Genomic DNA, 27,712 nt, shown 5'->3' with positions numbered 1-27,712 from the left:
CAGAATACAGGTAATCTCATCTGATTGGGGTGTTTAAGCTATTTTTAAGGTTATCCGATTTATCGATATGACGTCATAATTCCCAGTATTAACATACTGCATGTGTGTCAATGTCAAGGATGCCCAGTAGGAAATACACATGTATTGGTTTGCATGTACAACCGCAGCAACAACAAAGAAATGATGCAACAATATACAAAGCAAAGCAAATATAGCATTGATACACATGGAACGATCTGCTTCATGACTTGACTTGATCTTTCAGGAAGAAGCTCACGTGCAGTAGAAAAGAAAAAAAAGAGAGCAAAACGTGTTTCATTTCTGTGTTTTCTTGTTAGCTTGAGGGGAAAAATAACTTCCAGGTTTGTTCATCAACCACACCAAACATTTGGTAACGTCAACATTTGGAGTATTCGTAAAGTACAACTGCGCAAGCTAACACGACGCTATTCAACCGGTGGCCCAGGATGGACATAAAAAAAGTCTTGTGGGTTCAGCTCAAAACATGGGCGTGACTAACAGTTTCTGCAGCGGGGCGTTATAGACAATCTTTGACTACTGCTTGAAAACTCAGCTCACTTGTTATATAGCGAATCTCTCATATGGAGGATGTTTCTTCAAAATTCTAAAAAGAAATGTCAGAGCTCTGTAATATAGAAGCTCTCTGACTTGTGTTTTTGAAGGTCCTTACAAACAACAGCTCATATATAGGATCTTTGAATAGCAAAATTTTTGCAGCAGATTCCTAAAAACAACAGAGCCCTGTTATATAAAGGATCTTTGACTAGCATTTTATAGTAGGCCCTTAAAAAAGCAGAACTCCTGTTATATTGAATATCTTTGACTAGCATTTCTACAGAAGATCCTTAAAAAAAATAAAACAACTACTGTCATATAGAAGATCTTTGACACCCAAAATGCTGTTATATGGAGGATCTTTGACTCTTATTTTTGTAGTAGGTCCTTAAATAAACTGAGGTCCTGTCATACAGAGGATCCTTCACAAAAAATCAACTGTCAAATAGAGGATCTTTAACCATTTTCGGAAGTAAAAATGTGACGGAATGGCAAAGCTTTTGCAATGGAATGATATACATGAAAAGTAAAACATCTGCCTTGACCAGGAGAAGGTATTACAGTAGGTACAAATGTGTACCTGTTCTTCCAAAAAAGGCATGTACAAATGTGTATGCAACTGTTGTTCTGGATGGCATGACAGTCTGCGGGTGTACCTAATGAAGTGTCCGGTGTGTACTGTATGTAAACAAGGCCTAATCGTTTGCGTCACAGCACCACATGATCACTAGAGAACAAGCGGTTCAAGCTCGTAACACACTCGGCCCGCCAGGTCCTCGGGGTCTCTCTCCACAGAGTTCTCCGAGTCCACATCAGCGGCCTTGTCCTCCTCCTTCTGCAGGCGGCGTGCTCCTCGCTCTTTCATCACAGACGGGTTCCGATCTCTTGAGGGAAAGAAATAGAGACGGTGACGTGGGTCTGGGTGTCATTTTAGGTTCCGAAAACCCTTCTTCCCTTACCCGCTGTCGAGGGCTCCGTTGCCTCTGTCGTCCGACTGTGGTTTCATCGCTCCTCCAAACCTGTTGCTGAACTGAACCACGGCGCCTGATAGGATGGGCAAACAGGAAAATACATCAAAGTCATTCAAACAACATTAATACACCAATCGGGGACAGGAAGGCTAATGAATGAATGGACTTCACAGAGTATGAGGTCGTTTTTAGTTGATTATTATGAGTAATTATTTTTTTAAACATTCATAAAATGTAATACACATAAAAAAATAAACAAGTTTTAAAAAATACAATGACATTTTAATAATATTTTTATGATTTTATTTTATATATATTTTTATTAATAATAAATATTTAAAAATACAATAATGATAATTATAAATATAGTATAAATATTATAATATAAATATTATGAATATATTATAAATAATAATAACAATTATTATAAATAATAATAAAAAATAAACAAGTTTTAAAAAATACAATGACATTTTAATAATATTTTTATGATTTTATTTTATATATTTTTTATTTTGTATTATTATTTATTAATAATAAATAATATTAAAAATATAATAATGATAATTATAAATTATAAATATATTATAAATATTATAAATATATTATAAATAATAATAATATTATTATTATTTATTAACAATAAATAATAATTGGTTAACTGGTCCTTACCAGCATGCTGCCTATTTTATATATTTTTTATTTTGTATTATTTATTAATAATAAATAATATTGAAAAATATAATAATGATAATTATAAATATATTATAAATATTATAAATATATTATAAATAATAATAATAATAATTATTATTATTATTATTTATTAACAATAAATAATAATTGGTTAACTGGTCCTTACCAGCATGCTGTCTCCTCCTCCACACCAGATATCCCACAATGAGCAGCAGCAGCAGTAGCACCAGCCCACTCACAAGTCCTGAGACCATCGACGAAGACGATGCCGCTGTGGGGATGCTAGCATTAGCTTGAGTGGAGGAAAGGAAAGCTCTGCTTGATCTCATTGGGTCTTACAGACGACAGTGACGTAGAACGACTTGGAGGGAGGAGACCAAAAAACCCTGGAGGAGATGTTGACAGCGTAGATGCAGACGTACGCTCCTTGGTGTTTGTCCTCTATCTCGGGGAATTCAAAGTAGGCCAGGTAGAAGACAGCGTGTCCAAACACTGGTTTTGTCACGGAGGTGTTTGTGTTTGTGTTCTTCAAGTGGAAGACGCCTTTGGAGTACAAGGTGTGGACAGAGCACGTGATGGAGAAGCTGCTCCCTCGTGTGACCGACACCTCTTGCGGGCTGTAGACCACCATCACCTGGAAGGTTGTCATGGAGATGAACGGCTTCTCCAGTGACACTAGGGATTAAAGACGGAGGTTATTTACTGGATTCATCCACAAAAGAGCCAACTGGCGCGGCACCTTTGATGGTGATCTCCACTGGATTCCCTTGAGGGTAGTAGATTAAGTTATTTGACAGCTTCTTCTGATACTCGCAGTAGTACGACCCCTGGTGGCTGAAGTTGACTTTGGGGAGCATGAAGGTCGCGGCCTCGTTCTCGGAATACTTCTGGATTTTAAACGAGCCTTGGGCCTTCTTCAAGAAGAAGGTGCCGCCCATGTGCTCCGTCAGGACGCTGCAGGTGAACTCCAGGCTTTCGCCCCAGTTGACCTCCACGGATGGACTCACTGTCACCTGAGGCTTCTCCAGAGAGCCTAAATCAGTACAGATGTAACATTCAAGAGTGGGACAAATATTAGCAACATTAGCATAGCTACTGTATGTGAGCTACATTTTGTACATTTCATCATATGTCAGACCTTTTGGAATATTAATTTTCTACCGCTTATCTTCACAAGGGTCACTGGGGATGCTGGAGCCTATCCCTGTGGGGTACACCCTGGACTGGTCGCCAGCCAATCACAGGGCACATATAGACAAACAACCATTCACACTCACATTCATACCTATGGACAATTTGGAGTCGCCAATTAACCTAGCATGTTTTCTGGAATGTGGGAGGAAATCGGAGTACCTGGAAAAAAACCCAAACATGCAGGGGGACTCCACTGTGGGATTGAACTCAGGTCTCCTAGCTGCCATGCAGCCCATTATAGATTCAGTCAGAGCCAATTATACAGCAACTCTAGTCAGTGAGACACTATCATGTAAACAGGAGTTCAAAACCTCCCACCCCATAAAAAAATAGTACGTGTTCTAGGCGTCTTACCCAAGCAGATAACACCGGCGTCCTCACTGTGTCCGCAGTTATTTTCCCCGAATCCAGGATGGTTGCAATGTGTGATGGCGGCCTCGTCGCCCGTGCACTCGACATTATCCAGCCAGATGGGGCCGGTGCCTTTCCCAAAGTGGGCGCTGATGGGGGCGGACACGGCGTGACCGCAGCCCAGCTCTCTGCACACCACGTCGCCATTGACCATCTCCCACTCGTCGTCACAAACGGTCCCCCACTCGCCCTGATAGAAGATCTCCACCCGGCCAGAGCATCCACTCCAGCCGCCGACCAACCTCACCTTTGCTGTGTATGGAAACACAAAACTCTTTCATATGACTTGCTCTTAACTTCAGATGGGTGGCTGGAAATGAGCACAACGTATCCATTCCGTTCTCCTCCGCTTATGAAAATTACTAACAGAATCGGTGACAAACGGCAGCCTTGGTGGAGGTCACCGTTCAACAGAAACAGGCTCGACTCAAATGTTAAAACATACATGCTGACATGAAAGTTTTAGAACTCAGACTTATGGACATTTATTTGCTATGTCCCATGTTTTGCATGGCGGCGGCCATGTTTGTCTTCTACACACATGTGCTAGTCGGTTCTCTAAAGGTGTGTAGTAAATTTTGTGGTGATTTGGCTAAACACTTTAAAGTTAGAGTAGATGTTTTGTAAATTAGCAAGTGAGTTGTGTGAGAAATTTCAAGTCAATCTGACTTAATAAATTCATTCATTCATTCATTCATTTTCTACCGCTATCGCGGGGGTGCTGGCGCCTATCCCAGCTGTCTTCGGGCGAGAGGCGGGGTACACCCTGGACTGGTCGCCAGCCAATCACAGGGCACATATAGACAAACAACCATTCACACTCACATTCATACCTATGGACAATTTGGAGTCGCCAATTAAGCTAGCATGTTTTTGGAATGTGGGAGGAAACCGGAGTACCCGGAGAAAAACCCACGCATGCACGGGGAGAACATGCAAACTCCACACAGAGATGGCCGAGGGTGGAGACTTAATAAATAAAATAAAAATAAAAATAATAGCACAGGCAGCCCAGCAGGGGTGCATGTTCTAACAAATGTTCAATAAAAGAGTTAGCATAGAGTCAGATAAACGATCAGACAAGAAAAATAAAATGTCTACAGTTTGAGGAATAAAAAAGCTGCAAACCTGCACAGGAAACACCAGCGTCATGTCCGTGGCCGCATGTCGACTTATTGAAGCCCCTGAATGAGCACTGCTCAAGAGCGGTGCTGTTGGAGAAACACAAGTCATCCGCTTCCACCACGGGCCCGCTACCCTGGCCGTAATGCGCCCCGCCGGGAGCGGTCACGACTTGACCGCATTCCAGATGCTCGCACACCGTTTGAGCTTTGCTCATGTCCCAGGAGGCGTCGCACACCGAGTGCCAAACGGCGCCGTGCTGGACCTCCACTCTGCCCGTGCACCCGACGTCGCTGTTCACCAAACGAACCGCCAAGCTGTCTGGGGAGTCGGAGAAAACGAAAACATGATGTTTTGAGTTCATGATGTTCATGCAAATGTGCCGGCAAGTGGTTGTCTGCAGCAGGAGCCATCTGATTGGACCATTAGTAAGAGTTATGAGGTAATGACGGGGCATCATTATTGTGTCATCTACGATTTCCTGTCTGCCCTTCTAATCCAGGGCGTCTCAACGGGCGGGCCATGACTGACACCCTCAAACGTTAGCGTTCTCCTGTCATATAGAGGATCTTGGACAAGTGTTTTTGGCAGTAGATCCCCCACTTTGAGCACACAAAGGTCTGACCTCAAAATGGTCTAGCGACCAAAAACCTATCAAGAACAGTTTCTTCTTTCTTCCCGTCTGCTGTCAGCCTCATCAACAAGGCCCGGAACCCCACCTGACACTCTTCACACCCCACCTCTGCCTCATCCTGCCACTTTGACACTTTCACTATATGCGTTACATTAACGCCCAGTTTGGACTTTTAGGAAAAACAATCAGACTGTACTTCCGGAAAAACAAACAAAAAACAGACTGTGTACATATATTTATACTGTTATTCTGTATATTTTGTATTTTTCATTCTTTTTTAATAGATGTGTCTGCACCTACTATACCAAAATAAATTCCTAGTATGTGTTATCATACATGGCAATAAACCCTTTTCTGATTCTGATTCTGATTCAGATCAACAAACACATCCCTTTTATAGCCTTGAAGAGTTCCCTGCCCCACTATTCGAAAAGTACAGCAAGAAGCTAGCAAGTCCAACACGCAAGTTCACCGAGCTCTCGATCTCATCTGTCACAAGCCTAGAGCGGCCTTGTGTGGCTGTCAACAGTAATGTTCACTCCTTGGTCCTGGTCAGTCAGTATGGATTAACATTTACAAACATGTTAAATTATATGTGTGGGTGATTCTCCTGAACGGGGACGTGCAAAAGTTTTGGTCCATTTGGTCCTTTCATTCAGTTCCTCATACCTGAGCATATAACGCCAGCAATGGACGTGGCGTTACACCTTCTGTCCAAGAATGGAGTATGGCGGCATTGGGCCAACGTGGACTCCATGCCGTTGCACTCCATCTGGTCGATCCAGGTGTGTCCCGAGCCATGGCCGTACTCCTCCATCATGGTGATCTTGTGAGCTTTGCCGCAGTGCAGCTGTTGGCACACTACAGTCGCATCTGTCATGTCCCACAATTCACCGCACACGTTGCCCCATTGGCCTTTTTCGTAGAACTCCACTCTCCCGACGCAAGGATGGTCTCCACCGGCCAGCCTCACGTTGCCTGCGGAAGGGATGTGCGGACATGCAGGTGTGATGATGCGCTTTCGGGTGAAGGAGGGGAAGTCGTTTACCTGAGCATGTGACAGACGCTTCCTCGATGAGATCGTGGCTGCTGCGATCATAATCCCTCAGTGTGCACTGGGTGAGGGAATTTTCCTTGCCGCCGCAGCTGACCTTGTATCCTCGTAAGTCGCCGCTGCGTCCGAATGAGCCTGAAGTCTTGACGGGGTCACCGCAGTTCATTTCTCTGCACACCACCGCCGCTTCGTTCATCCCCCAGTTAACATTAAACACCGATGACCATCTGCCGTCGTTGTGGAACACCTCCACCCGCCCGGAACACTGGTCGGTGCCATTTATCAGTCGGATGGTAGCTAGGAAAAGCAAGGAGTCCGTCAGGAATTAGTGGGTTGCACACTTGGAAATAATATATACTACACTTGGAAGTGAAAAGTGAACTAATCATCCACTCACATCTTCTCTATCCATCTACATTCTTATGCCAAAGAAATACAGTAATGGTGTAGTGACACCTCGCCACAACACACTGGCTCACTATTTTCCGGCTAGCGACTAGCTTCACCAAACACTGGCTCACAATGAAACAGGCCACTGCTGCTATATTTTTGTTTAACAGTTTGGAAAAGTAAACGCTCGGTGTAGTGTGCCTTTCTATGTTGCTAAGTGAAATCAATGCATCCAGGAAGGAAGTTCCTCAGCAAAATACTGTAGTATTACATGTTATCTTCATGGTCACAGCATGGATATAAAACCATAAAACCTTGTCAAAAAGTTTTAATAGTGGGATTTCTAGTAGAATATGTGTGTCCTATGATGTGCATGAATTAGTTGTCTCTTTTTAGCTGCTTTTATATCTTTAGAACACAAAGAAAATGGAGATGGAGATTCATTCATTCATTCATTTTCTACCGCTTTTTCCTCACGAGGGTCGCGGCGGTGCTGGAGCCTATCGGGCGAGAGGCGGGGTACACCCTGGACTGGTCGCCAGCCAATCACAGGGCACATATAGACAAACAACCATTCACACTCACATTCATACCTATGGACAATTTGGAGTTTGTCCATCCACATTAACCTAGCATGTTTTTGCTACCCGGAGAAAACCCACGCATGCACGGGGAGAACATGCAAACTCCACACAGAGATGGCCAAGGGTGGAATTGAACCCTGGTCTCCTAGCTGTGAGGGAGATGGAGATGAAAATTTAAAAAAAATGGTCAAAAATCCAAAATCTCTGTTCACCTGAACACACCACGCCGGCGTCCTCAGCATGACCGCAGTTATTATCTCCAAAGGAGGAATGCCCACAGTGGGCCAAGGACGACTCATTGCCCACACATTCCACATCATCCAGCCAGATATCCCCCGTGCCTTCGCCGAAGAAGCCGCCATGTTTGGCCGTCATGGCTGTCCCGCAGTCCATCTCTCGGCACACCACTTGGGCGTCTCTAATGTCCCAGGAATCGTCGCACACTGTCCCCCACTGGCCGTCGTGGAAGATTTCCACTCTGCCAGAGCACCGGTCTGTGCCGTTGACGAACTTTAACGATGGGGTCCCTGAGGATGGAAAGAAATGGGAAAAAAATGTGAACCTCTTGAGCCATGTCTTGTTTGTCATGTAAGAGCGGACATCTTTGATATGCATGTTCTAAATAAACAGAGGAAAACAAAAGTTGGATATTCTTAGTGGGTGGGGCCCCCCGGGGAACATACGGGGGTGTTTTCATTTTAATGCAGACCTACCAACATATAAAAATGTGTATGCCCTCTATTTTAAAGTTCAGTATGTACAGTACAGATAGATTAATAAATGTATCAGTTTCTCTAGTATTTCAAATCAGGGGAAAAATATAATATAAAATATAGGGGGGGGGGCATGACAGAAAATAATTGAGAAGCACTGCACTAATGTAACTCTTATTGCAACTAATGTCTTATTTTCTCTGATTATATATTCTATATTGATTAATACAAGTGTAAAGGTGACTATAGGGGTGTTATTTTATTTCTAGATGGCTCTAATAATATATATAATTAACATATTTAGAAGATTGTAAACTATACCCGAGCTATTAAAATATTCTATTTGTTAATATTGAATACTACTGTGCAGAAATGTACCTATAGTGGTGAGTCTGGAACCAATGAACCGGGATAAAGATAATAAAAGGAATGACTTTTTACACTTTGTGACAACAGTTAAGAATTTCCAAAGGTTACCTGCGCACGAGAGTGACACCCCTCTGCATGTGTCAGAGGTTTCCTCAACGGAACACTGGGAGAACGCGGTGGCATCTCTTGGGCAGGCGGCCCTCAACGCAGTGAGATCACTTTCGCCAAAATACTCTGCGGTTTTGGAGAGAGGCCCGCAACCGAGCTCCTCGCACACCATTTTGGCCTCTGTGGTGCCCCAGTTGTGATTGCACAGTTTGCCCCAGTGGCCGTTGTGGAAGACTTCCAGTCGACCTGAGCAGTGCGTGGTCCCGTTGGTCAATCGAATAGTTTCTGGTAAAACAGGAAGCGTGTATTTAAACAACTAGAAACACACGGCTGTAGATGACCATGATGTATAGTGTTTGTCACCTGAACATATCACGCCGGCATCCTCATTATGGCTGCAGTCGTGCTCCCCGAATCCTCTGTGCGGGCAGTCCACCAGGGACTTCTCGTGGCCAGTGCACTCCAATTCGTCTAACCACATCTGATCGCTGCCGGGGCCAAAGAAGGCGTGGTATTTGGCAGACAGCGGAGCCCCGCAGTTCATCTCACGGCAGGTGACAGCCGCCTCCTGCATCCCCCATTTGTCATCGCAAACTGTCCCCCACTCTTCCTGGTAGAAGACTTCCACACGGCCGGAGCACCTGTTGGTGCCGTTGACCAATCGGAGAGGTTGGCTGTCTGTCCGGTTAAAACAAAGCATATGATGAAATGCACGTGGCTCAACAACCAATCAACACAGCCGACTCACTGGAGCAGTGCACGCTGGCGACGACGCAGTCCCCCTTCACCGCTTCATGCGAGCACTGAGAGATGGAGCTCTCGGTCCCCAAGCATTTGCTTTTGACCCCAGAGGCTTCGCCCAATTCCCCAAAATCCAGAATTTCCGTGGAAGCGAGGGGCTTTCCGCAGCCGATCTCCCGGCAGACCACCTGGGCTTCGACGTTGCTCCATTCACTGCTGCACACCTTTTTCCAGTGCCCGTCCACGTAGATCTCCAGTCGGCCGCTACACCGATTCTTTCCGTGGCTAACTCTCACGTGTTCTGCAAATGAGTCAATATACCATTTTTTCTGTACATGGAGAATTACATTTTTTATTCTACTATCATATAACATTGCAAGGTTCATTCATTCATTCATTTTCTACCGCTTTTTCCTCACGAGGGTCGCGGGGGTGCTGGAGCCTATCCCAGCTGTCTTCGGGCGAGAGGCGGGGTACACCCTGGACTGGTCGCCAGCCAATCACAGGGCACATATAGACAAACAACCATTCACACTCACATTCATACCTATGAACAATTTGGAGTCGCTAATTAACCTAGCATGTTTTTGGAATGTGGGAGGAAACCGGAGTACCCAGAGAAAACCCACGCATGCACGGGGAGAACATGCAAACTCCACACAGAGATGGCCGAGGGTGGAATTGAACGCTGGTCTCCTAGCTGTGAGGTCTGAGCGCTAACCACTCGACCATTCCAATAAAATGGAAAATGTTTATTTAAAAAGATTGAGCTCGTTTTTGGGAAAAAATGATTATTCCAGTGACATATGGCTATCTCTAGTGTTAAAAATTAAGTATGGTGCCCAGTATATATCTTTCTAACATGTACAGTATTTTATATTTAATACAGAGTAGTGATTCAATCACTAATGTGTACAAGTGAGCCATAATTAATTTTGGCGTGAAGGTTTTAGAAAAAGTGAATTGAGTCAAGACATACCAGAGCAGATCACACCGACATCTTCACTGTGACCACAGTTGTTCTCCCCAAAGGGTCTGTGGGGGCACTTGAGGATGGACAGCTCCTTCCCGGTGCACTCCACATCATCCAGCCAGATCTGGTCCACTCCCTCGCCGAAATAGGCGCTCTTTTTGGACGCCAGGGTCGAGCCGCACTGCATTTCCTGGCACACCAGGTCAGAGTTGATGTGGCTCCAGTGGTCGTCACACACCGTCCCCCACACGCCAGTGTGGAAGACCTCCACCCTGCCGGAGCATCGTGACGACCCGTGTCCTACCAGCCTGATTTCACGGTCACATTCTGGCCAGAAAAAAAAGTTTCTGTTAGATGAGGGCTTGTGAAATATTGGAACTGTTTTTGTTTTTAGCCAAATACTCACCTGTACTCAGCAACAGACTGAGAACACCTAAGACAAAAATGAATTGCAACATGAGCTGTCTTCCTCATATTCATAATAATATACGAATATATATTAATATCATGATTCTTCATTCTATGTATGTTTTATTACTTATACATTTTTACTAGCAATATTTCTTCTGAATAATGTTAATTTAATATTAATTCGTACAATATTCTATTTTTATATAATTATTGATAATATAGTATAGTTGTCAATACATATTTATTAATATTACTATTATTTATTTATTTATTATTACTGATTTTTACTAGATATTATTTGTATAATTTCTTTAGGTTAATATGTCTGGTACTTAAATTAATATTGAAATTCATTATATTGATATTGAATGTAACATTTCAAAACCACTGTAGATTATTGCATGCAATTTGAGGAAGGACAAAAGAAAACCTTACCCAATGCCAGATAAAAAAGCAGTTTTTTGAAGCTCATCGTGTGCCTTCAACGTAGTCCAAAAGCCTGCTGCACTTGGGGGGAGAAAAAAGAATGGGAAAGAAGGCAAAGCCTCAGGTTTTATTTCTATTGATGGAAAACGTCTAAATCATATAGTATAAATCATACCTGTTCCATCCAATGGCGTCCGGCATAAACATGCAGTAAATTGTTAGCAATCAAAGTCTGGACCCGTGCTGCAAACTGGATGCGTGTTGACATTAGGATCAATCATTAAAAGCGGAGGATGAGAGGAGATGATTTGAGCCAATATCATCTAAATCATCATCTGTTTAGCAGCAAGTACAGTGTGATGCTGTCATGGTGGTGAGAGAAGCGAGAAGGAGAAGGTGAACTTAGCCTTGTGTGTTTTTCTAATTTTCTATTAATAAAATAGCTTTAATGGAGGTGGCAAGTTGAACTCCCTATTGATCCCTGGGTAAATCATTGCAGGCGTGCATGTGTGCAACATTTTGATGGGAAATGAGGACCCGTGCGGGACAAGAGGCCAATTGGGACTATGCCAGCGTCCAGTCAAAGTGCAGATTTGTCAGCAAATTATTGCGAAATCATCACCAAAAAAAAAAAAAAAGTCTGTATATCAAGGAACCTCCAAGGTCAAACACTGCGGTCCTGCACATGAGTTGTTTTGGAATCCTCGAATAAAACCCCTCCTTTATAGCGACTGGTGAATTTCTTTGTTATTTCATGAGTTCCTCAATAACTACTCTAAATGTATGTGCCTTAGTTCCTCAGTAACTACTCATTAGTTCCTCATGAGTTCATTTGTTCTTCAGTAACTACCCTAAATGTATGTGCCTTACATCATTAGTTCTTTGTCATTTCATTAGTTCCTCAGTAACTACTCTTAATGTATGTGCCTTAGTTCCTCAGTAACTTCTCATTGGTTCCTAATGAGATAAATTGTTCTTCAGTAACTACCCTAAATGTATGTGCCTTACATCATTAGTTCTTTGTCATTTCATTAGTTCCTCAGTAACTACTCTTAATGTATGTGCCTTCATTCCTCTGTAACTACTCATTAGTTCCTAATGAGTTAATTTGTTCGTCAGTAACTACCCTAAATGTATGTGCCTTACATCATTAGTTCTTTGTCATTTCAATAGTTCCTCAGTAACTACTCTAAATGCATGCGCCTTAGTTCCTCAGTAACTACTCATTAGTTACTCATCAGTTCATTCGTTCTTGAGTAACTACCCTGAATGTATGTGCCTTACATCATTAGTTATTTCATTAGTTCCTCAGTAACTACTCTTAATGTATGTACCTTAGTTCCTCAGTAACTACTCATTAGTTCATCAATAACTACTCTAAATGTGCCTTAGTTCCTCAGTAACTACGCTACTCATTAGTTCCTCAATAACTATTCTACATTTTTGTACCTTAGTCAGTAGTTCTTCGTTAGTTCATTAGTTCCTCAATAACTACTCTAAATGTGCCAGAGTTCCTCAGTAACTACTCAACTCATCAGTTCTTCAGTAACTACTCTACATTTATGTGCCTTAGTCAGTCGTTCTTTGTTAGTTATCAGTTCCTCAATAACTACTCTAAATGAGCCTTAGTTCATCAGTAACTACTCTACTCATTAGTTCTTCTACTCTACATTTGTGTACCTTAGTCATGAGTTCTTTTTCAGTTCTTTTTTAGTCCCTCAGCAACTATGCTAAAATGATGTGCTTTAGATTCCTCAGCAACTACTCATTTGCGGTGTTCTTTTTCTGTTATCGCTTTGGTCCGATTGCACTTAGCAGCTTCCCGCATTCCTTTCTGGTTCTACGGTTATCATCACATTTCATTGGGCGTCACAAAGCAAAGAAAAGAAGAGCCCCTACCAGTACATGTATAAACTTTTATTGGCTTGGAAACATTGATGGCAGAAGAATGTGATCATTTCACTTGACAAGTGTAAAAAGTCCCATCATGTTTATCATACCATGGCACAGCACGCAGGAAAGCGGAATAGACACAATATTAGGTACACTTGCGCAATATAATGTGGCCCCATACAAAATAGCCCACCACCATCTAGTACCCTACGAGACATAACAGGACATACTGGAGCATTTTAAATGAAAAAGTGAGTGTGTAGTAGATCCCTCCAGTGGTCAAGTTGCTAAACTGCAAGTTTGAAATATGTATTTTTTTTGTTTGTTTTAGCTATGAGGCTAGGAACAAATCTCTGCATGATATGGTGCAAACTAGTAATGTGCGGTCGATGCTGAAATATCGATACTTCCGAATCCAGCAATTCAGACTCTAAAATCGATTCTCCAATCAAAATGGCGATACGTTTGATACTTGGGTCATTGGAAGTAATGTTTGTCTGTTGAAAGGATGACCGACTGTAAACAGAGCTGTATGTGAATTTTGAGTTTACATTCCTGTCGTAGTTCCTAATAATTAATAATTGTATAATATTTGAAATTGTTTAAATTAATGATTTAATGAATACGAACTAAATCTAAGTCTTGTATTCTTTATGCTATGATATAAAATACACAGTTTTTTCAAATTTACCAGACGCATTAGGTGAATTTGCACCAGGTATCGGATGGGTATTGCCGATACCAGCCTGAATTTTAGTCCGTATTGGATCGGGAAGGAAATCACTGATGTAGACCTCCATTTTTTGGTCAGACAGTTTTACATTAAAGTCAGTGGAGGATGTAGAAGGCAAAATCCCATGTTTGGCATCACGCTGGCGTACACAGTATGAGGTCACAGGAGGTTGTTGTGTTGTCACCTAAGATTCAGAATCCTGCATTTAAAAAACAACAACAAAAACCACTCCTTATCATTTATACATTTATATGGTGGATAAACGTGTTACCCTGCATATCACCTCAGGAGAAAGCGGATTGGATACCTTATACTCTCTTGTCCTTGTCTGTTACATGACACTTGAATGCAAACTAAAACCACATTCATTAAACGGATTGGTCGTGCCAGATTTGGTAACCCTAACCGTCAATAAAAATGTACATAGTAATGATCATAAAGAAAAAATGAGAACTACATCACAGTTCATCACGCACTCACTGAACAATAGGAGTTTAAGGTGACTATAGGGGTGTTATTTCATGTCTATGGAACTCTAATAATGTTAAAAACTGTATTTATAAAGTCATTAAGATGTTTTCGATGCTCTAACTACAATAATTTTCCATTCATTAAACACTTGATTACTTCATCCCTGTCCGGTCTGGAACCAATTGACCGCTATAAACGAGGGACAAGTGTATTAGCATTAGCCGTAATACTGTTGTACACAAGGTTGTCCTTATTTGTTTTGTGATTGTGATGTTCATGTAGGGAGGCGTTAATATTGTGTAACGTGCTTAAGATGTGAGTGATGATGTGTGCTTACTGTGACGGATGATCCAGGCCGGATGCCCAGGAATGCAAACACAGTGTTGTTCTCTTTAGACTGGAAGAAGTCTTCATAATCCTGTGAGGAAGGAGGGAGAAATGTTGGCAAAGTGAGATCAAAACGTCCTTGATGAAGAGTCCTGCGTATAAAAGCGCTTCCGTTTTTACAGTAACTCAATATGGTTACGGGGAGTAATGGTGGCTTTACTTCAACCAGCGAGAGTGACGCCACATAATCTGCCCCGGGCGGCCATGAAAACGGGATTACCACAGGATTACAGAGGTGCCGTGCGTAAACTCTGGAGTTGAGAGTGATCGAACTCACAAGCTCGCCAGGCAAAAGGTAGTTTAATCTCCAAATAACCAAAATAGACATGACCTACTTTGTGCCATAAAAGTCCCTCTGGGAGAATCAACAGCAAACATTCATGTGCAGAAAGGCACAATGGAACCTATAATAATCCCTTTTTTTTCCCTTCATACCGTGTGTAGAGCTTTAGTCCATCCTATGTCACAAACTGCAGAGAGATAAAAACGCTTCAAAAAAGAGCAGAGAGCGCTGAAGCGGTCATTAATAAATACATGAATAAGTAGGGTGACCACGAATCAATTGTTAATTCATTACAAAAGCTAATTGACTGATAAATAAATCATGGAGGTTCACCAAAAATAAATAAAAACAAAAAATTTATTAATAAAATATAAATGAATAAATAATAAATAAACATTTTAAAGTTGTTAAAATAATAATACAAATTATTATTATTATAAATAATAATTTTATTTTCAGTATTTTTGTGAACAACGTTGCCCATAAATTAACATATACAGGTTAAAAAAAAATCTGAAGGTTAAAGGCCCAAATAAGCCGCCCTACCCCACAGTAGCGATCCTCATTGAAGATTTGCGGAGGCAGTGGGTTGCCCTTGGCCGGCTGCTTGTCCCGAGGGATGTGCCGGTACATCCAGAGTCTCTGCTCCTCCAGCATGGTGATGTCTACTTGCTGGAAGCGAATTCGATTGGCCTCAAGGAACCCTACCACCGACTGCTGGTGCTTTTTCACCTGGAGATGGAAATGGTGAATGAATAATGACACAAAGCAAGGGTGGTGCAACCTGCTCATCCATCTAGTACTTACTCCTGGCCCATGATGTTCTTACTATTTTTAGAATGTATTTAAAAATCTTTATAGAAATAAAATGATTTACTTCATTTAAACCAAATAATAATGTATTTATTTACAGTAATTAATTGAATTTTAAAAAATTACCATTAAATTGTCAGTCTTCTTAATCTTGTAAAAATGAGAATGTTTTTAAAATTATGCTAAATAATAATAATTTAATGTTTATTTAATGTAATACAATTTTTAAAATGTTTAGAAAATTGCTTAACAGTACTTAATTTTGTAAAAATATTCATACTAATAAAATAAAATTTACTGTCCAAATTATCATTTTCTTTTTTATTTAATGTAATTATTTTAAAATTATAAAAATAAACACAATAAAATAGTCTTGTAAAAATATTTAGATTAATAAATTAAAATGTCATTTAATGATAATAATTATTTCATTATTATATTTAATGTAATTAATTACAAAAACATAAACAAAATAGCATATAATAAAATTGCCAACCATCTAACTACTCCTAGACAAGAAGGTGAAATTAAATGCTAAGAACAAATCTGATTGGGTTTTTTTTTTGTTTAAAACTGTCATAACAAGGTGGCATGGGCCGGCGTAGACAGTATTTTGGGGATGCCGACGGCCACAATGGAACTATTGTGTGCCACTCAGGGGTCGTTCGGTACGCTCACACACCCAAACATGACTGACCCTAAAGTGCATGCTCAATAACAAGCCATTGCTGTCTCTGAAAGACTGATGCGAGATTCAACACTCGCTCATGAAATATAAAAATAGTAACCCTCACACTGCAGCACTGCATGCGCATCAATTGTTTGAGGGCATTCTGTGAAATGAAGGATTAACTTGGACTAATCCTTTCATTACAAGAAAAAAAAACGGGGACAAAACAGGGTTGCTGAGGACAAATAAGAGCAGTGGGTCTTGACTGGTTTTGGCTGCGGGACCACTCTACTCCACACCACTCCACTCTCTACTGTATATTTAATGAAAAGACAAAGACACAGAAGTTGTTATAGAGCCTTAAAGCTCAACAAATAAAGAATGTCAATTATAACGACAACAGAGGATGACAATACACAAAAAATATCAGGAAAAAGGTCAAACAGAAACTTGAGCCAAAAGTACGACGATAACCATAGAACCTCAAATCAAATTTATTGCGATGTGACGTAGAATAGCTCACCTCCCAGCGGCACAATGTCATCCCACTCCAATCTATGTTTTCAACTCTTTCTGTATAAGTGCTTCATTTATTTTCACACTGTTCGATATCAAGCCTGGCATAACCTAATTTGAGCTTCATCTATCGGGCACGGATGATTTCCGCCCCACTAATCTGATTCTGTAAAGCTTGGAACAGATCACTTTCTCTCTCCTACATGTCTCTTACTAACCCTTTCTTTTCCCACACATTTCACTTCCAATCAGCTGAGCCTCCCCGCCCCCCCTTAACCAGTCTTTACTAACACAATTGAAAGGCATTGAAATGCAATCACAAGCTCAGCACTGACAGAACTGACCCAAATGGAGAACTTATTCAGGCGTGCAATACAGTGCAGTGTGGTCCTCTGTGACATAAGTGCATGTATGTGACTTCAAACTCTTCCTTTGTCAACGATATCAAAGATTATATGTTGACAAAGATGATAATAACCAAGTAAATCATACATCCATTCATTCACATTGCAGACAAGATTAGAATTCCGTCTGAGTTAAAAGCAGGGTCTAAATTACACATGGTCACAGTTGCTGACAATAACTCAACATAGTTTTTTTCCCATTCAAACAAGCCCATTTGCGCCCCAAAGTCAAAAGTTCCAATGAAAAAAACAAAACAACCAAATTAGTGACACTACTGACAACACTCACCGCCACTGATCCACTTGACGAGGCGACGTAAACCTTGATGACCATTTTAATCCCACATTACGGTCACAGCGTGGATGAATTTAGCCGACAGTGTCGCCTAACAAAGCAGCGAAAGTGGTGTATTTTTACGACTAAGTGTTAAATGATAGAGAAGCGAGTCGACTCTTATAAACTATAGTAGTGCGCTACTGCTGATCATCAGCAGTCGTTTTTCTCGCGCGAGCACACACTTCCGGGATGTATTGTCAAAATAAAACCTAAGAAAGCCATTTTCAGCCTTTTCTCCTTTAACGACATTGTATATTTATGTTTTCATGACAGCAATTTACAATATTCAATATTAGTTTTATATGAGATATCGTTTGACTGATGTCCTATTGAGTCCTACTGAAATTGGACATCATGAAATTGCATATGTATTTATTGTGAAACATTTTTGTTAAATGTCTGCTGCAGTGACGTACCTTTACGTCAGCTGCAAGTTTAGGTTAGAAGCAGCCAGACTTGATTACGCTGAACGTGTTAGATTCCCGACCACTGCAACGATATGTTTTAAATTTTCTGGTCATATGAACAATCATTTGATGTTCCCACACTGGCATATTAACGGAAGTGCTAGCTAGTCCATTCATTATATTATGTAATATCAATGCGTTAGTGTGTGTAACCCAACCAACTGTAATCACGTAGTGTATTGCCAAGACGAGCTGGTGACGTCATAGAAGCTGTTCCTATGCTAACACAGCACAGCAACAGGAACAGTAATGTCCGTCCTGCTTGCTTACACTCCTCGCAACTTGGTTCTACCTAGTCGAACTTGGCAGGTCCATACTCAGACACGAGTCGGAACTCTGCGTAGTAATGACTTTTACCAAACAAACGTCATGGAGGATGAAGCTGGGGGTGGGCTGGGAGGCTAAGCTACTAGCTAACCCGTAAGCACCAAGGCAGTGTTGTTTGTATCTTAGCGGAAGTTCGCCCATTCTCAATGTTGCAGACTTAAGGTTATTTTGTCAAATGCCTTGCCAACAACGACCATTTATGAGGAACCTATCTGCAAGTGAAAGTGCAGGACTCGACGCCTAACGGTAAGACAGGTCTCACCTGTTGATTGTCGGGCTCGAGGCTAGCCATTCTAACGCCATTAGCCACTTAGCTTTCCGTTATCAACCATAAATGTGGAAAGTGACAGTAAAGTATAAAAAAAATCTAAAATATAGTGAGTATAGCTTCATATATTTATGTGTGTATTGACGTGGGAAGCCATCTGTGCCAACAATGCACCTGTCAAGACCAGACGGTGAGGGTTTAGCTTAATCCTGTCAAAGATAAGCTAGCTCCACATGCTAACAAACACTTGGCAGCTAAAATCATACATTTGTGGAAGCTACGTCACTACTGAGAAAAATATTTAGAAGGATTATTTCTGCATCGAAGGTTAGTGCATTGCAGTGATTACCAAGCACCGTTCTTTATTTATTCTCTCTTTGTTGATTTAGTATTGTGGGCTCCTGTTGCCATAGAAAAAACGCATCAAATGTGTTATTGCCTGGATGATTTAGAAGGGTGCAGAGGACAGTCTCACTTTAAGGTACCGTTACAAACGAGTGTTAGGGTGTTAATACACCACTCTGTATCATTAGTTTAATGTTTAAGATGTATTTGTTGTTGATTAACGTGCCTTTTTCCATGAGAGCAGTCGTCTGCACTTCTATTACTGTTTAGCATGGTGGAAACTTGTAGCTCATTGTGGTGTTGCTTAGGAACCATGTTGCACAATAAGGAAGGCAGTTGCTTAGTACCAATATGGAGTCCAGTTTATGAATGAGTGAACTTTAGTGTCAGTCTGGTATAGTGACTCAAGGTTTTACGAATCACTCCCTAAAGTGAATCAAATACTCAATTCACTCGAGGCGGGTGCCATGGAGACTCCCATGAGGCATTTCTGTTGCCAGTGAAACTCACATGTGCAACATAAGCCCAGCACAACTCACTAAAAAAGTGAACCCATGTCAGTTTCACGATTGACTTGTGGTGAACGAGTTAATAAAGAGGAATACTTGTGTGTGTGTGTCGGTTCAGTGGAAAAACTTGCAAGTTTTGAACAACTCAGCCAGTTCTCCACCATCTCTAGTCTGGTGAATGAAGTGTGGTCTAACCTCTACACACATCCAAAGTCCATACCTGTTCTGTCTCTCTCTCTCTGTCTCCTGACAGTGCCCCTTCTCATAATACAGAAACAATGGAGTGTAAATGTGACCCGATTGGAGACGACTGGACTGACAATCAGAGCCGACGGTCCCTGAGCAGCATGCACAAGAAGGGTCGAGCATTCTCTACCAAGAAACAGAAACACAACAAGAACTTCCGAGACCGAATCCAGGATGAAAAAGACATTTCAAAGAATGAAATCTACCCTTTGGATCCAGACCGCGACCAGATGTCGGACGTAGATGGGGGGCGAGGGAGCAAGGGCCCCTCTTACTCGGATGACTACGAGAACGAGTCGCTGTCCGAGCGCTCACTGTCGCCGTATTCGCGGGATCGAACTCTGTCCCCCACCCCACCCGCGGGGGTACGGAGAAACCAGATTCCGAGCAGTTCACCCTATAACACAGGTGGGTCAAGACTCAACGTTCATTTTTTTCAACTCTACAGGCATTGTTTTAAAATTCCTAGATGTCATACAAGTGTAAAAAGAAGTTAACCACCCTTGATACTAAGATTTTAATGTCTGTGTTTTATATTAGCTGTGCAGCAACGCGTCCGGGCCCGCCCACCGCGTCCAGGCGGCCGATACCGGGGAGTTCGTTCACGCAGCAAGGAGTCCCTTCCTCCAAAAGACCTGGACCCCCTGACCAAGCAAATGCTCTCGGGCCGCCTGTTGAAGATCAACGAATTGCGCAACGCTCACACCGAGCTGCAGCAGCGCATTGTGGAGCTGCAGAAGGAAAACCGGGTTCTCAAGCATGTAGGTTCCTTGAGTTCTGACTGATGATAATGCTCAGTTTGGATTGGCACTGTGACGGAGGTGTTGGTTCAACGCCATTTTCTTCCTGCTACAGCTCCAGCTGCGCCAGGAGAAAGCTTTGCAGAACTACACGGATGCCGAGACTAAAATCTCCCAGATGCTGTCGTGTCACGCCAGCGAGACCCACGTGCTGCGCGAGCGTCTGCGGCGCACTCAGGAGCGAGAGCGTGTTGCCGAGCGTCGGCTGAAGGAGAAGGAGGCCCAGCTGATGAGGAGTCAGGTGACTGTCGGCCGCATGAAGAAGCTGGTGGAGCAGCGGGAGTTGGGGGCCCGCGAGGAGCTGACGTGTAAGCTGGAGGAGGAAAGGGCGCGCACGCAGGAGGTTGAACTCAAGATGAAGGTATTAGGCTGGTTTTCATCCAGTACAGTTACAAACTTGTTGTCTTGTCGTCTATTTACCTCAACTACAAAGAGTTAACTGGAAGCAGGCGATAACTGGAGAGACACTGTTATTTCCTAAATGTGAAAAAAAGTTGTTGTTTTTTAACATTAATAATGATTTGGAGTGCCAAGTTTTCTCCATGTTCCACATTTGGGTGGCAATGTGTCACATTTCTGTCCTGTGGGTGTCAAAGGAGCTGGAGAGGAACATGGAGCTGAACAGCAGCAGTCACCAGAGACAGCTGGCTGCAGAAAGGAGGAAGATGCTCATCGCTCAGGAAGAGATCAAGACTCTGCAGAAGGAGCTTGAACAACTCACCAATAAACTCAGGGTGCATAAGTCTGCAATGATATAGTCACATACCGCATAAATAATGCACGTTGTCCTAATTATTTTGTGTTTCTGCAGGAAAAAGAAAGGGAATTAGAGACGAGGAACATTTATGCTCATCGCATGGGGAAACTCCCACTAAGGAAAGTCACCGAGGGTGAGCCCAAATCAAAGCGTAAGGCTCCTTTAATCATCCTTTTCCCCTTTTCTTCCCGTTGAATCATTTAAGCATCATTTAATAAGCTAAGTAAAGGGAGCTCCAGGGAGGCGGTGGGTAATTGAAAATGCTTAATTTTTAATGTGGCATTGACTTTTAAAGTGCTGTGAACTGCTTGACTGTACAGTTTATTAGAGAAATAATCTAAAAATGCGTATTAACCTGTATGAGTAGCGTTTCTTTGAATTGATTTCAATGCGACAGGGCTGAAAAGTGATTTTGTCTTGTTGCCCAGTCCCTAGTAGGACCCACGTAAAGGGGGTGCAGACACAGGACCGACCGTGCAGCCCAGATTTCCCCTCGCCGCCTCCTGCTGTCAGTGACGTTACAGAGAACAGCGACCCAGCACCTGATGGATACTTGTCACTCAAGGTAAGCTATTTAGGGTCACTTTAATGGGTTTTTGCTATCAAACTGCACCAACAATACTTCCGTTTATGTCTTTTGTCCCATTTGATGTCACCAGCAACTGGACACAGTGGATGGACTGGCAGAGACGAGCAAACGTCCAAACCAGGAGCAGCAACATCAGAAGAAGACGGAAGACGTAAGAGGTACAAGTGAGGCGACAGAAGAGGAACAACACGCAGGGTGGGACAACGCCGTGAAGGAGGACGAGGACAAAACGATAGCCAGCTTCTTGACAAATTTGAGGGAAGGGGGTAGTAACAGGAAGAGCGGCCATGTCCAAGTGGAAGTGGACAGGTGGAACAACGAGACGGCCGAGACACGTCGCAGAAAGGACCAGCTGCTGGCTAAGATGCGGGAAATCGACCTTCAAAATGACGGAGTGCGGAAATCCGTCTTCGGCGACTCGTTTGCGTCCACCGCGTCTCCCGCTGAGCCTCTCTCCTCCCAAATGGAGGATCCGAGTTTTGTTGCTGGAGATGCAAACAGGGAGGCTGGACGCAGACGCAGCCTGCGCTCCCAAAAATCCAACGAGGACTTAATTTTTGGGAGTTACATTCCCTCTTTTGGAAATTCCCGTAGCATGCCCGGGCCTCTTGTCAAAGAGGACGGCGACTCCGCATTGGAGGCGATTGGCGTTTTCAGCCTCAAGGGGGCACAATTGGACAAAAAGAAAGAGAGTGACATGGACACAAACAACAAGAAGTCCATTCTCATGCAGCAGCTGTTTGGCTCTCTGGCAACACCGGCCAGCAACACTAGCAAAACTGACATGCTGGACTTCAGCACCAACGGCGTGCGTTCAGGGACCCGCGCAGGACGCATGACTGTCAGCACATCGGCGCCGTCGTCGGCCTCCTTGGATGCCCGACACGTCGTCGAGAGCCGGCCGACTGTGCGTGCCATCGCCTCGTTCGACGACGACATCGAGGAGCTCATACTATAACATTTTTTTAATGACTAACTTAGCACTCAAGTGTGTGTCAAATATAGCTGATATTAGCTTTTTTTGTTGCACTTTCAAATGTTTTTAATTTATTGCACTTGGTACACTTAACAAAAACAAAAAAATATCTGTTTCCAAAACTCTTCTGTTTTGTTTTATTTATTTATTATTCTATTATTTAATATTTTTAGTCCAGGATTAAATGTGCACAATAAAAAAAAGTTGTGTTGAGTCATTAATTTACAACTTAAACAACATAGAAGAGCTGCATCCACCATTCACAAGAAGAAAGAAGAAACCTACCTAACTATGGTGTGTACATAGGAGGGGCGGTGTCGCCTAACAAGCCTCAGTCACCTGACCCGATCTCCACGCCCCTCCTGTGGTAGGTACCGACTGTAAAGTGGACAGTCCTCGGACTTGGAGGGGGAGGAGAGAAAAAAAAAACGGTTTTTATATGATGGCCTCGGCTCGTCCGTCTGCTTCATACCATGCCTAGAACTTAAAACATTTTAACTAGAAAGGGGCTGTTAATGCCGGAAGTGGTGCACCGCGGAACCAGGAGTCACGTGGTAAGAATAAACCATTGTTATGCTAATGCTAATTAGTTATTAGCTCTTTTGTAGATTACGGACATGCAGCAAAGAAATTTAATGCAAAGCTTTTCCAGTGAAAATGAAAGGATGCAACTTTTCACTTTGTAAAGCAACACATGCTGTATATATACTGTATATATTTCATCTCAGCTTTGTCATATAACTTCTTATTTTGCATCATATTGAAAGTTTATTTGCGTAAGTGTTTTTTTTTCATGTAATATTTTGCCTTTATTCCCATAAAATGTTTTATTTTATTTCTGGTGAATTACGACCATATTCCTATAATATTGTGACTTAAAAAAAAAAGTTTTTCTGCAACATGATTTTCCAAAAAATGACATCTCTATTTGCTAGAAACCACTAGAAAGCACAATTAAAACAGCAAAGAAAAAGCAAAACACGTAACATGCTAATGGTAAACGGAGACAAAGACTTGTCATACTTATTTTGGTGTCATAACTTTAATACTCCACTGCTGCTTAACATATTTACCATCTAATTAATCTAGGTTGCAACAATACTTATGGAGACGCTCCATACAGTGGTGTGGATTCAGTACCAGTATGACTCAAACGATATCGTCACCCACGAAGTTCACATGATGTACAGGCTTACAGGTGTATGCAAAAATACCTTTTTAATCTTTACTATCATAATTTTGGATAAAATGTCCCAGCAGTTTGTTTGTATGTTTTGGCTTTTTCCCTAATTACGGGGTCGCCACAGGATACAATGAAAACAAAACAAGTAAAGTAAACCTTGAGCCACCTGAACTCCATTAGGGAAATATGTTTTTAATATATTGTATTTACAGTAAACGCAGTACTTTCATGGACCAATTTGCTGACTGTGTTCTCCATTTCTCCACTTTTTGATGATCCAAACTTTCCTGAGTCTCTTTAGCCCAGGAAGGGCATCCCATAATAAATCCCCTAACCACAAAGTACATTTTATTGCTGAACTTAGTTTTTAATGCAGCCACCAGAAGATCTTTAGACCAAAAAGGAATGTCGGAATGAGTATTATTGGTTGTTGGTGATCTTTTTTCCCCTTTTGGGTACTTGAATGTAATTACTGGGATTGCTATTTTAAGGTTTTTTGTAGTCCTAAACCACTTCCATTTCTGTTTACATATGCAAAGGCGCACTCAAGGATGCTCTTTGTTTCATGCTGAGAATAATCACAAAATCCACTCCAAAGCATTTTTAAAGCCACTCAAATTTCTCTTTTACGCCTTGTTAAAAGAGCCAAGCCTATCATTAGCTACATGGCCAGTGACCTCACTGCTGGTCTGTGGTGCCTATTATGGGATAAGTGAGCACAAACCGCATTATTAGAAAAAAAAAACACACAAGGAGAAAGCCTGGGAACACTTTTACAGCATGTTACTACAAGGTTTAGGAGGCCGTCATGTAGATTTTATGCATTTTCCACATCCTGAACAGTCAAAAGTGTTGATATGTTCCTGTTAAATGTCTTTTTTTTTTAACGATATCTAGAGCTATGATGTTGCATCTGTCGTCTGGATGCAACAAACTGCTGATTCATTTACATCGCATGTGGAGTTGCTGTGGAAACATAAGCACAAGCTGCTGATCGGCTATAATTTGATATGGAAGAATGGCGTCTTAATCACCGCACCAAACCGGGGATTATACCTTATTATTCCTGTTTTACCACTCGCCGTGCTCTCTCTCTCTCTCTCTCTCTTTACTACAGTTCTTTAAAATGTTCAAGAACGTCTACATCACACTTGAGCCACAAAGCTCTTCTACAATGGAAGCGTCCTCGTCCGATACTGTCACTTCAGACGGCCCGGAGGAGTCAACATGTGACGATTCGCCTTCCAGTGACCATCTCCTGACCTTGAAGGCCCTGACGGAGAAGCTGAGACTGGAGACCAGGAGACCTTCCTACCTGGAATGGAAAGCCAGGGTGGAGGCGGAAAACTTCACAGGCGGACACGCCGAAGGGGAATCGGGCAGCAAACGAGGGGACTCAAACGTGATTCGCTGCAAGTTGAGGTCAGGTGTCCTGAAGGCGTTTGAGAACATTGACGAGGCTCTGAGTTGGCTCAGGAGGGAACTGGTGAGACGGCCACTAAATCTTTGGTTTACATTTTGTAACCCATTTAGGCAGCAAATATGTTGGGCCTGAATACATGCCTTATTCACCTAATGGCTTAGTGGTTACAACCTAATCTTCACTTTGTTGTTTATTCTGGGTTCCCCTTTTCGACGGCAGCCTGTTGAGGCAGCAAACTCATTGGGCCTGACTGATGGAATCATTTGTATATTTTCTGTTTTGATTTTTATAGCAACCCATTTAGGCAACAAATAAGTTGGGCCTGCCCTCTTTGCTTAATGGCTTAGCAGTTACAATCTAATATTTACTTTATGCTTTATTTTTAGTTTCCCTTTTCTACAGCAGACCGTTGAGGGAGCAAACTAATTGGACCTGACTGAAGGAACCATTTAATGACACAGGGACTACATTGAAATGGTCACATTTATTCTATTTTACGAGTTTGACCTATAAACGTGACTTATTCGCTTATTGATATAGCGATTACTATCTAATATTCCTGTTGTTTTTGTTTCCGTTTTCTACAGCAACTCGTCTAGGCAGAAAACAAGTTGGGCAGTTTAATGAGGTCTTACCCGCATCATTAGCAGAAGAAAAACGATACCGATATGAACAAATATCTAATTTTTATGCCGATATTAGTCAGCCAATAATATATCTCTACACATAGCGGTTAGAATATAATAATCCCTGTAGATAGTTTGTTTCCATTTTCTACAGCAACCCGTTTAGGCAGCATCAAGTCAGTTGGACAACTATTCCAAACTTTCCACAAGTGTGACTGCCTCCACTCCGCTCAATTAGGCCACTCATTCATTCTTTCATTGGTGTTCATGGAGCGAGCACGCAAAGAGGCACCGACTTTGTGACCGTTTTCCACCTTTTGAACAAAGACAGTGGACAAGTGATGAGAAAAAAGCGGCAAAGATCTTCTGCACATTCTGCAGGCTAGAGCACGGGAATGAGATCATATCCAGGGAGTCCCACTGTGCGTTTTCTGTCAATTCGGCGACAACAATAAGGCCTGTGTGAAGACGATTTAATGATACAGAATGCAGTAAGTGTCGACACCTCTTCTTCTGTCCTCCAGGCCGAGATGCGTCTACAGGACCAGCAGCTGGCGAGGCAGCTCATCCGCCTGCGTAGCGACATCAGCAAGATGAAAATCGAACAGGCGTGCCAGCTGCATCGCCGCATGCTCAACGACGCCACCTACGGCCTGGAGGAGCGCGACGAGTTGGCTGATCTGCTGTGCGAGTGTCCCGTCACGCCGGGCCTGGGCTTATCAGCACCGCTGCGACTCATTGGAGTCACTAAGATGAACATTAACTCTCGACGTTTCTCGCTATGCTAGTAGTCATAGAAGGCTAACCTAGGGTTGTATTGCTAATCCTAAATAGTAGAGTGGATGCCTGATAAACCTGTTTACCCACCAGTGGGTAGAATATAGATAATTGTGTATAAATCATTTAAAATGTATTATTTTGTAAATATATTATTCTTATCAAGCGAAACAAATATTGTGTCCGTGTACAGTTGTTGCCTGTTTGAAACAACTGTATACACTTACCAGAAACATAATAAAGTACACAATCTAATTAGCATGGTATTTGTTAAGATGGCTAGGAGTTTAGTGTAGCACACAACACGTAGCTGACATGTACATGTACTCCAGTGTAATAAAAACATATTACTTCAAGAAAAATAAATGTGTTCCTTACCTTAATGGAGACAAAAGGTGTGCTTGTTGGTTTTTGATGTATTTAACTTTGTTTTGTTGGCTAACTTTTGTCAATTTTGTCAAATCTTGTACAGGTGATCCAAGCACCATAATTACCTTCTCAATACCATCACAAAAATGGCGGACTTGTGGGCGGGGCTT

At 42.2% G+C, this 27,712-nt stretch overlaps 4 protein-coding genes across 8 annotated transcripts; 2 read left to right on the top strand and 2 right to left on the bottom strand.

Moving 5' to 3' along the window:
- Window positions 1-127: 127 nt before the first annotated feature.
- Window positions 128-11,771, bottom strand: LOC131107051 (deleted in malignant brain tumors 1 protein-like). 2 transcript variants are annotated; one of them, XM_058056692.1, is made up of 17 exons: window positions 11,549-11,771; window positions 11,383-11,454; window positions 10,943-10,969; window positions 10,543-10,863; window positions 9,571-9,864; window positions 9,186-9,500; window positions 8,823-9,107; window positions 7,845-8,159; window positions 6,653-6,955; window positions 6,274-6,582; window positions 4,977-5,291; window positions 3,792-4,100; window positions 2,983-3,276; window positions 2,583-2,918; window positions 2,410-2,514; window positions 1,536-1,620; window positions 128-1,460 (listed from the first exon to the last, which is right to left on the bottom strand). In XM_058056692.1, the coding sequence occupies exons 2-17, from the start codon at window positions 11,417-11,419 to the stop codon at window positions 1,304-1,306; spliced, it is 3,807 nt and encodes a 1,268-aa protein (XP_057912675.1). In that variant the 5' UTR covers window positions 11,420-11,454; window positions 11,549-11,771; the 3' UTR covers window positions 128-1,303. The 2 variants fall into 2 exon arrangements, with proteins under 2 accessions (XP_057912675.1, XP_057912674.1); XM_058056691.1 differs by having other exon boundaries at window positions 11,383-11,449; window positions 11,549-11,770.
- An 820-nt stretch (window positions 11,772-12,591) lies between these two features.
- Window positions 12,592-27,688, bottom strand: sh3bgrl2 (SH3 domain binding glutamate-rich protein like 2). Of its 3 annotated transcripts, none has more exons than XM_058056753.1 (4): window positions 27,552-27,688; window positions 15,687-15,872; window positions 14,808-14,888; window positions 12,592-14,183 (listed from the first exon to the last, which is right to left on the bottom strand). In XM_058056753.1, the coding sequence occupies exons 2-4, from the start codon at window positions 15,795-15,797 to the stop codon at window positions 13,923-13,925; spliced, it is 453 nt and encodes a 150-aa protein (XP_057912736.1). In that variant the 5' UTR covers window positions 15,798-15,872; window positions 27,552-27,688; the 3' UTR covers window positions 12,592-13,922. The 3 variants fall into 3 exon arrangements, with proteins under 3 accessions (XP_057912736.1, XP_057912735.1, XP_057912737.1); XM_058056752.1 differs by lacking the exon at window positions 27,552-27,688 and adding an exon at window positions 17,833-18,068 and having other exon boundaries at window positions 12,597-14,183; XM_058056754.1 differs by lacking the exon at window positions 27,552-27,688 and adding an exon at window positions 17,833-18,059 and having other exon boundaries at window positions 14,032-14,198.
- Window positions 18,322-23,295, top strand: lca5 (lebercilin LCA5). 2 transcript variants are annotated; one of them, XM_058056705.1, is made up of 8 exons: window positions 18,322-18,920; window positions 20,070-20,450; window positions 20,583-20,803; window positions 20,898-21,203; window positions 21,439-21,576; window positions 21,654-21,750; window positions 22,028-22,164; window positions 22,259-23,295. In XM_058056705.1, exons 2-8 carry the CDS (start codon window positions 20,075-20,077, stop codon window positions 23,144-23,146), a joined length of 2,163 nt encoding a protein of 720 aa, XP_057912688.1. In that variant the 5' UTR covers window positions 18,322-18,920; window positions 20,070-20,074; the 3' UTR covers window positions 23,147-23,295. The 2 variants fall into 2 exon arrangements, with proteins under 2 accessions (XP_057912688.1, XP_057912687.1); XM_058056704.1 differs by having other exon boundaries at window positions 20,050-20,450.
- fam167ab (family with sequence similarity 167 member Ab) lies at window positions 23,484-27,556 on the top strand. Its single transcript, XM_058056751.1, has 3 exons — window positions 23,484-23,718; window positions 25,465-25,833; window positions 26,921-27,556. Exons 1-3 carry the CDS (start codon window positions 23,680-23,682, stop codon window positions 27,182-27,184), a joined length of 672 nt encoding a protein of 223 aa, XP_057912734.1. The 5' UTR covers window positions 23,484-23,679; the 3' UTR covers window positions 27,185-27,556.
- Window positions 27,689-27,712: the final 24 nt, after the last annotated feature.

This window comes from Doryrhamphus excisus, chromosome 19 (assembly GCF_030265055.1).
Source record: "Doryrhamphus excisus isolate RoL2022-K1 chromosome 19, RoL_Dexc_1.0, whole genome shotgun sequence".
Classification (NCBI taxonomy): domain Eukaryota; kingdom Metazoa; phylum Chordata; class Actinopteri; order Syngnathiformes; family Syngnathidae; genus Doryrhamphus; species Doryrhamphus excisus.
Note: the sequence above shows the minus strand (reverse complement) of the source record. Positions and strands in the feature narration are given on the sequence as shown.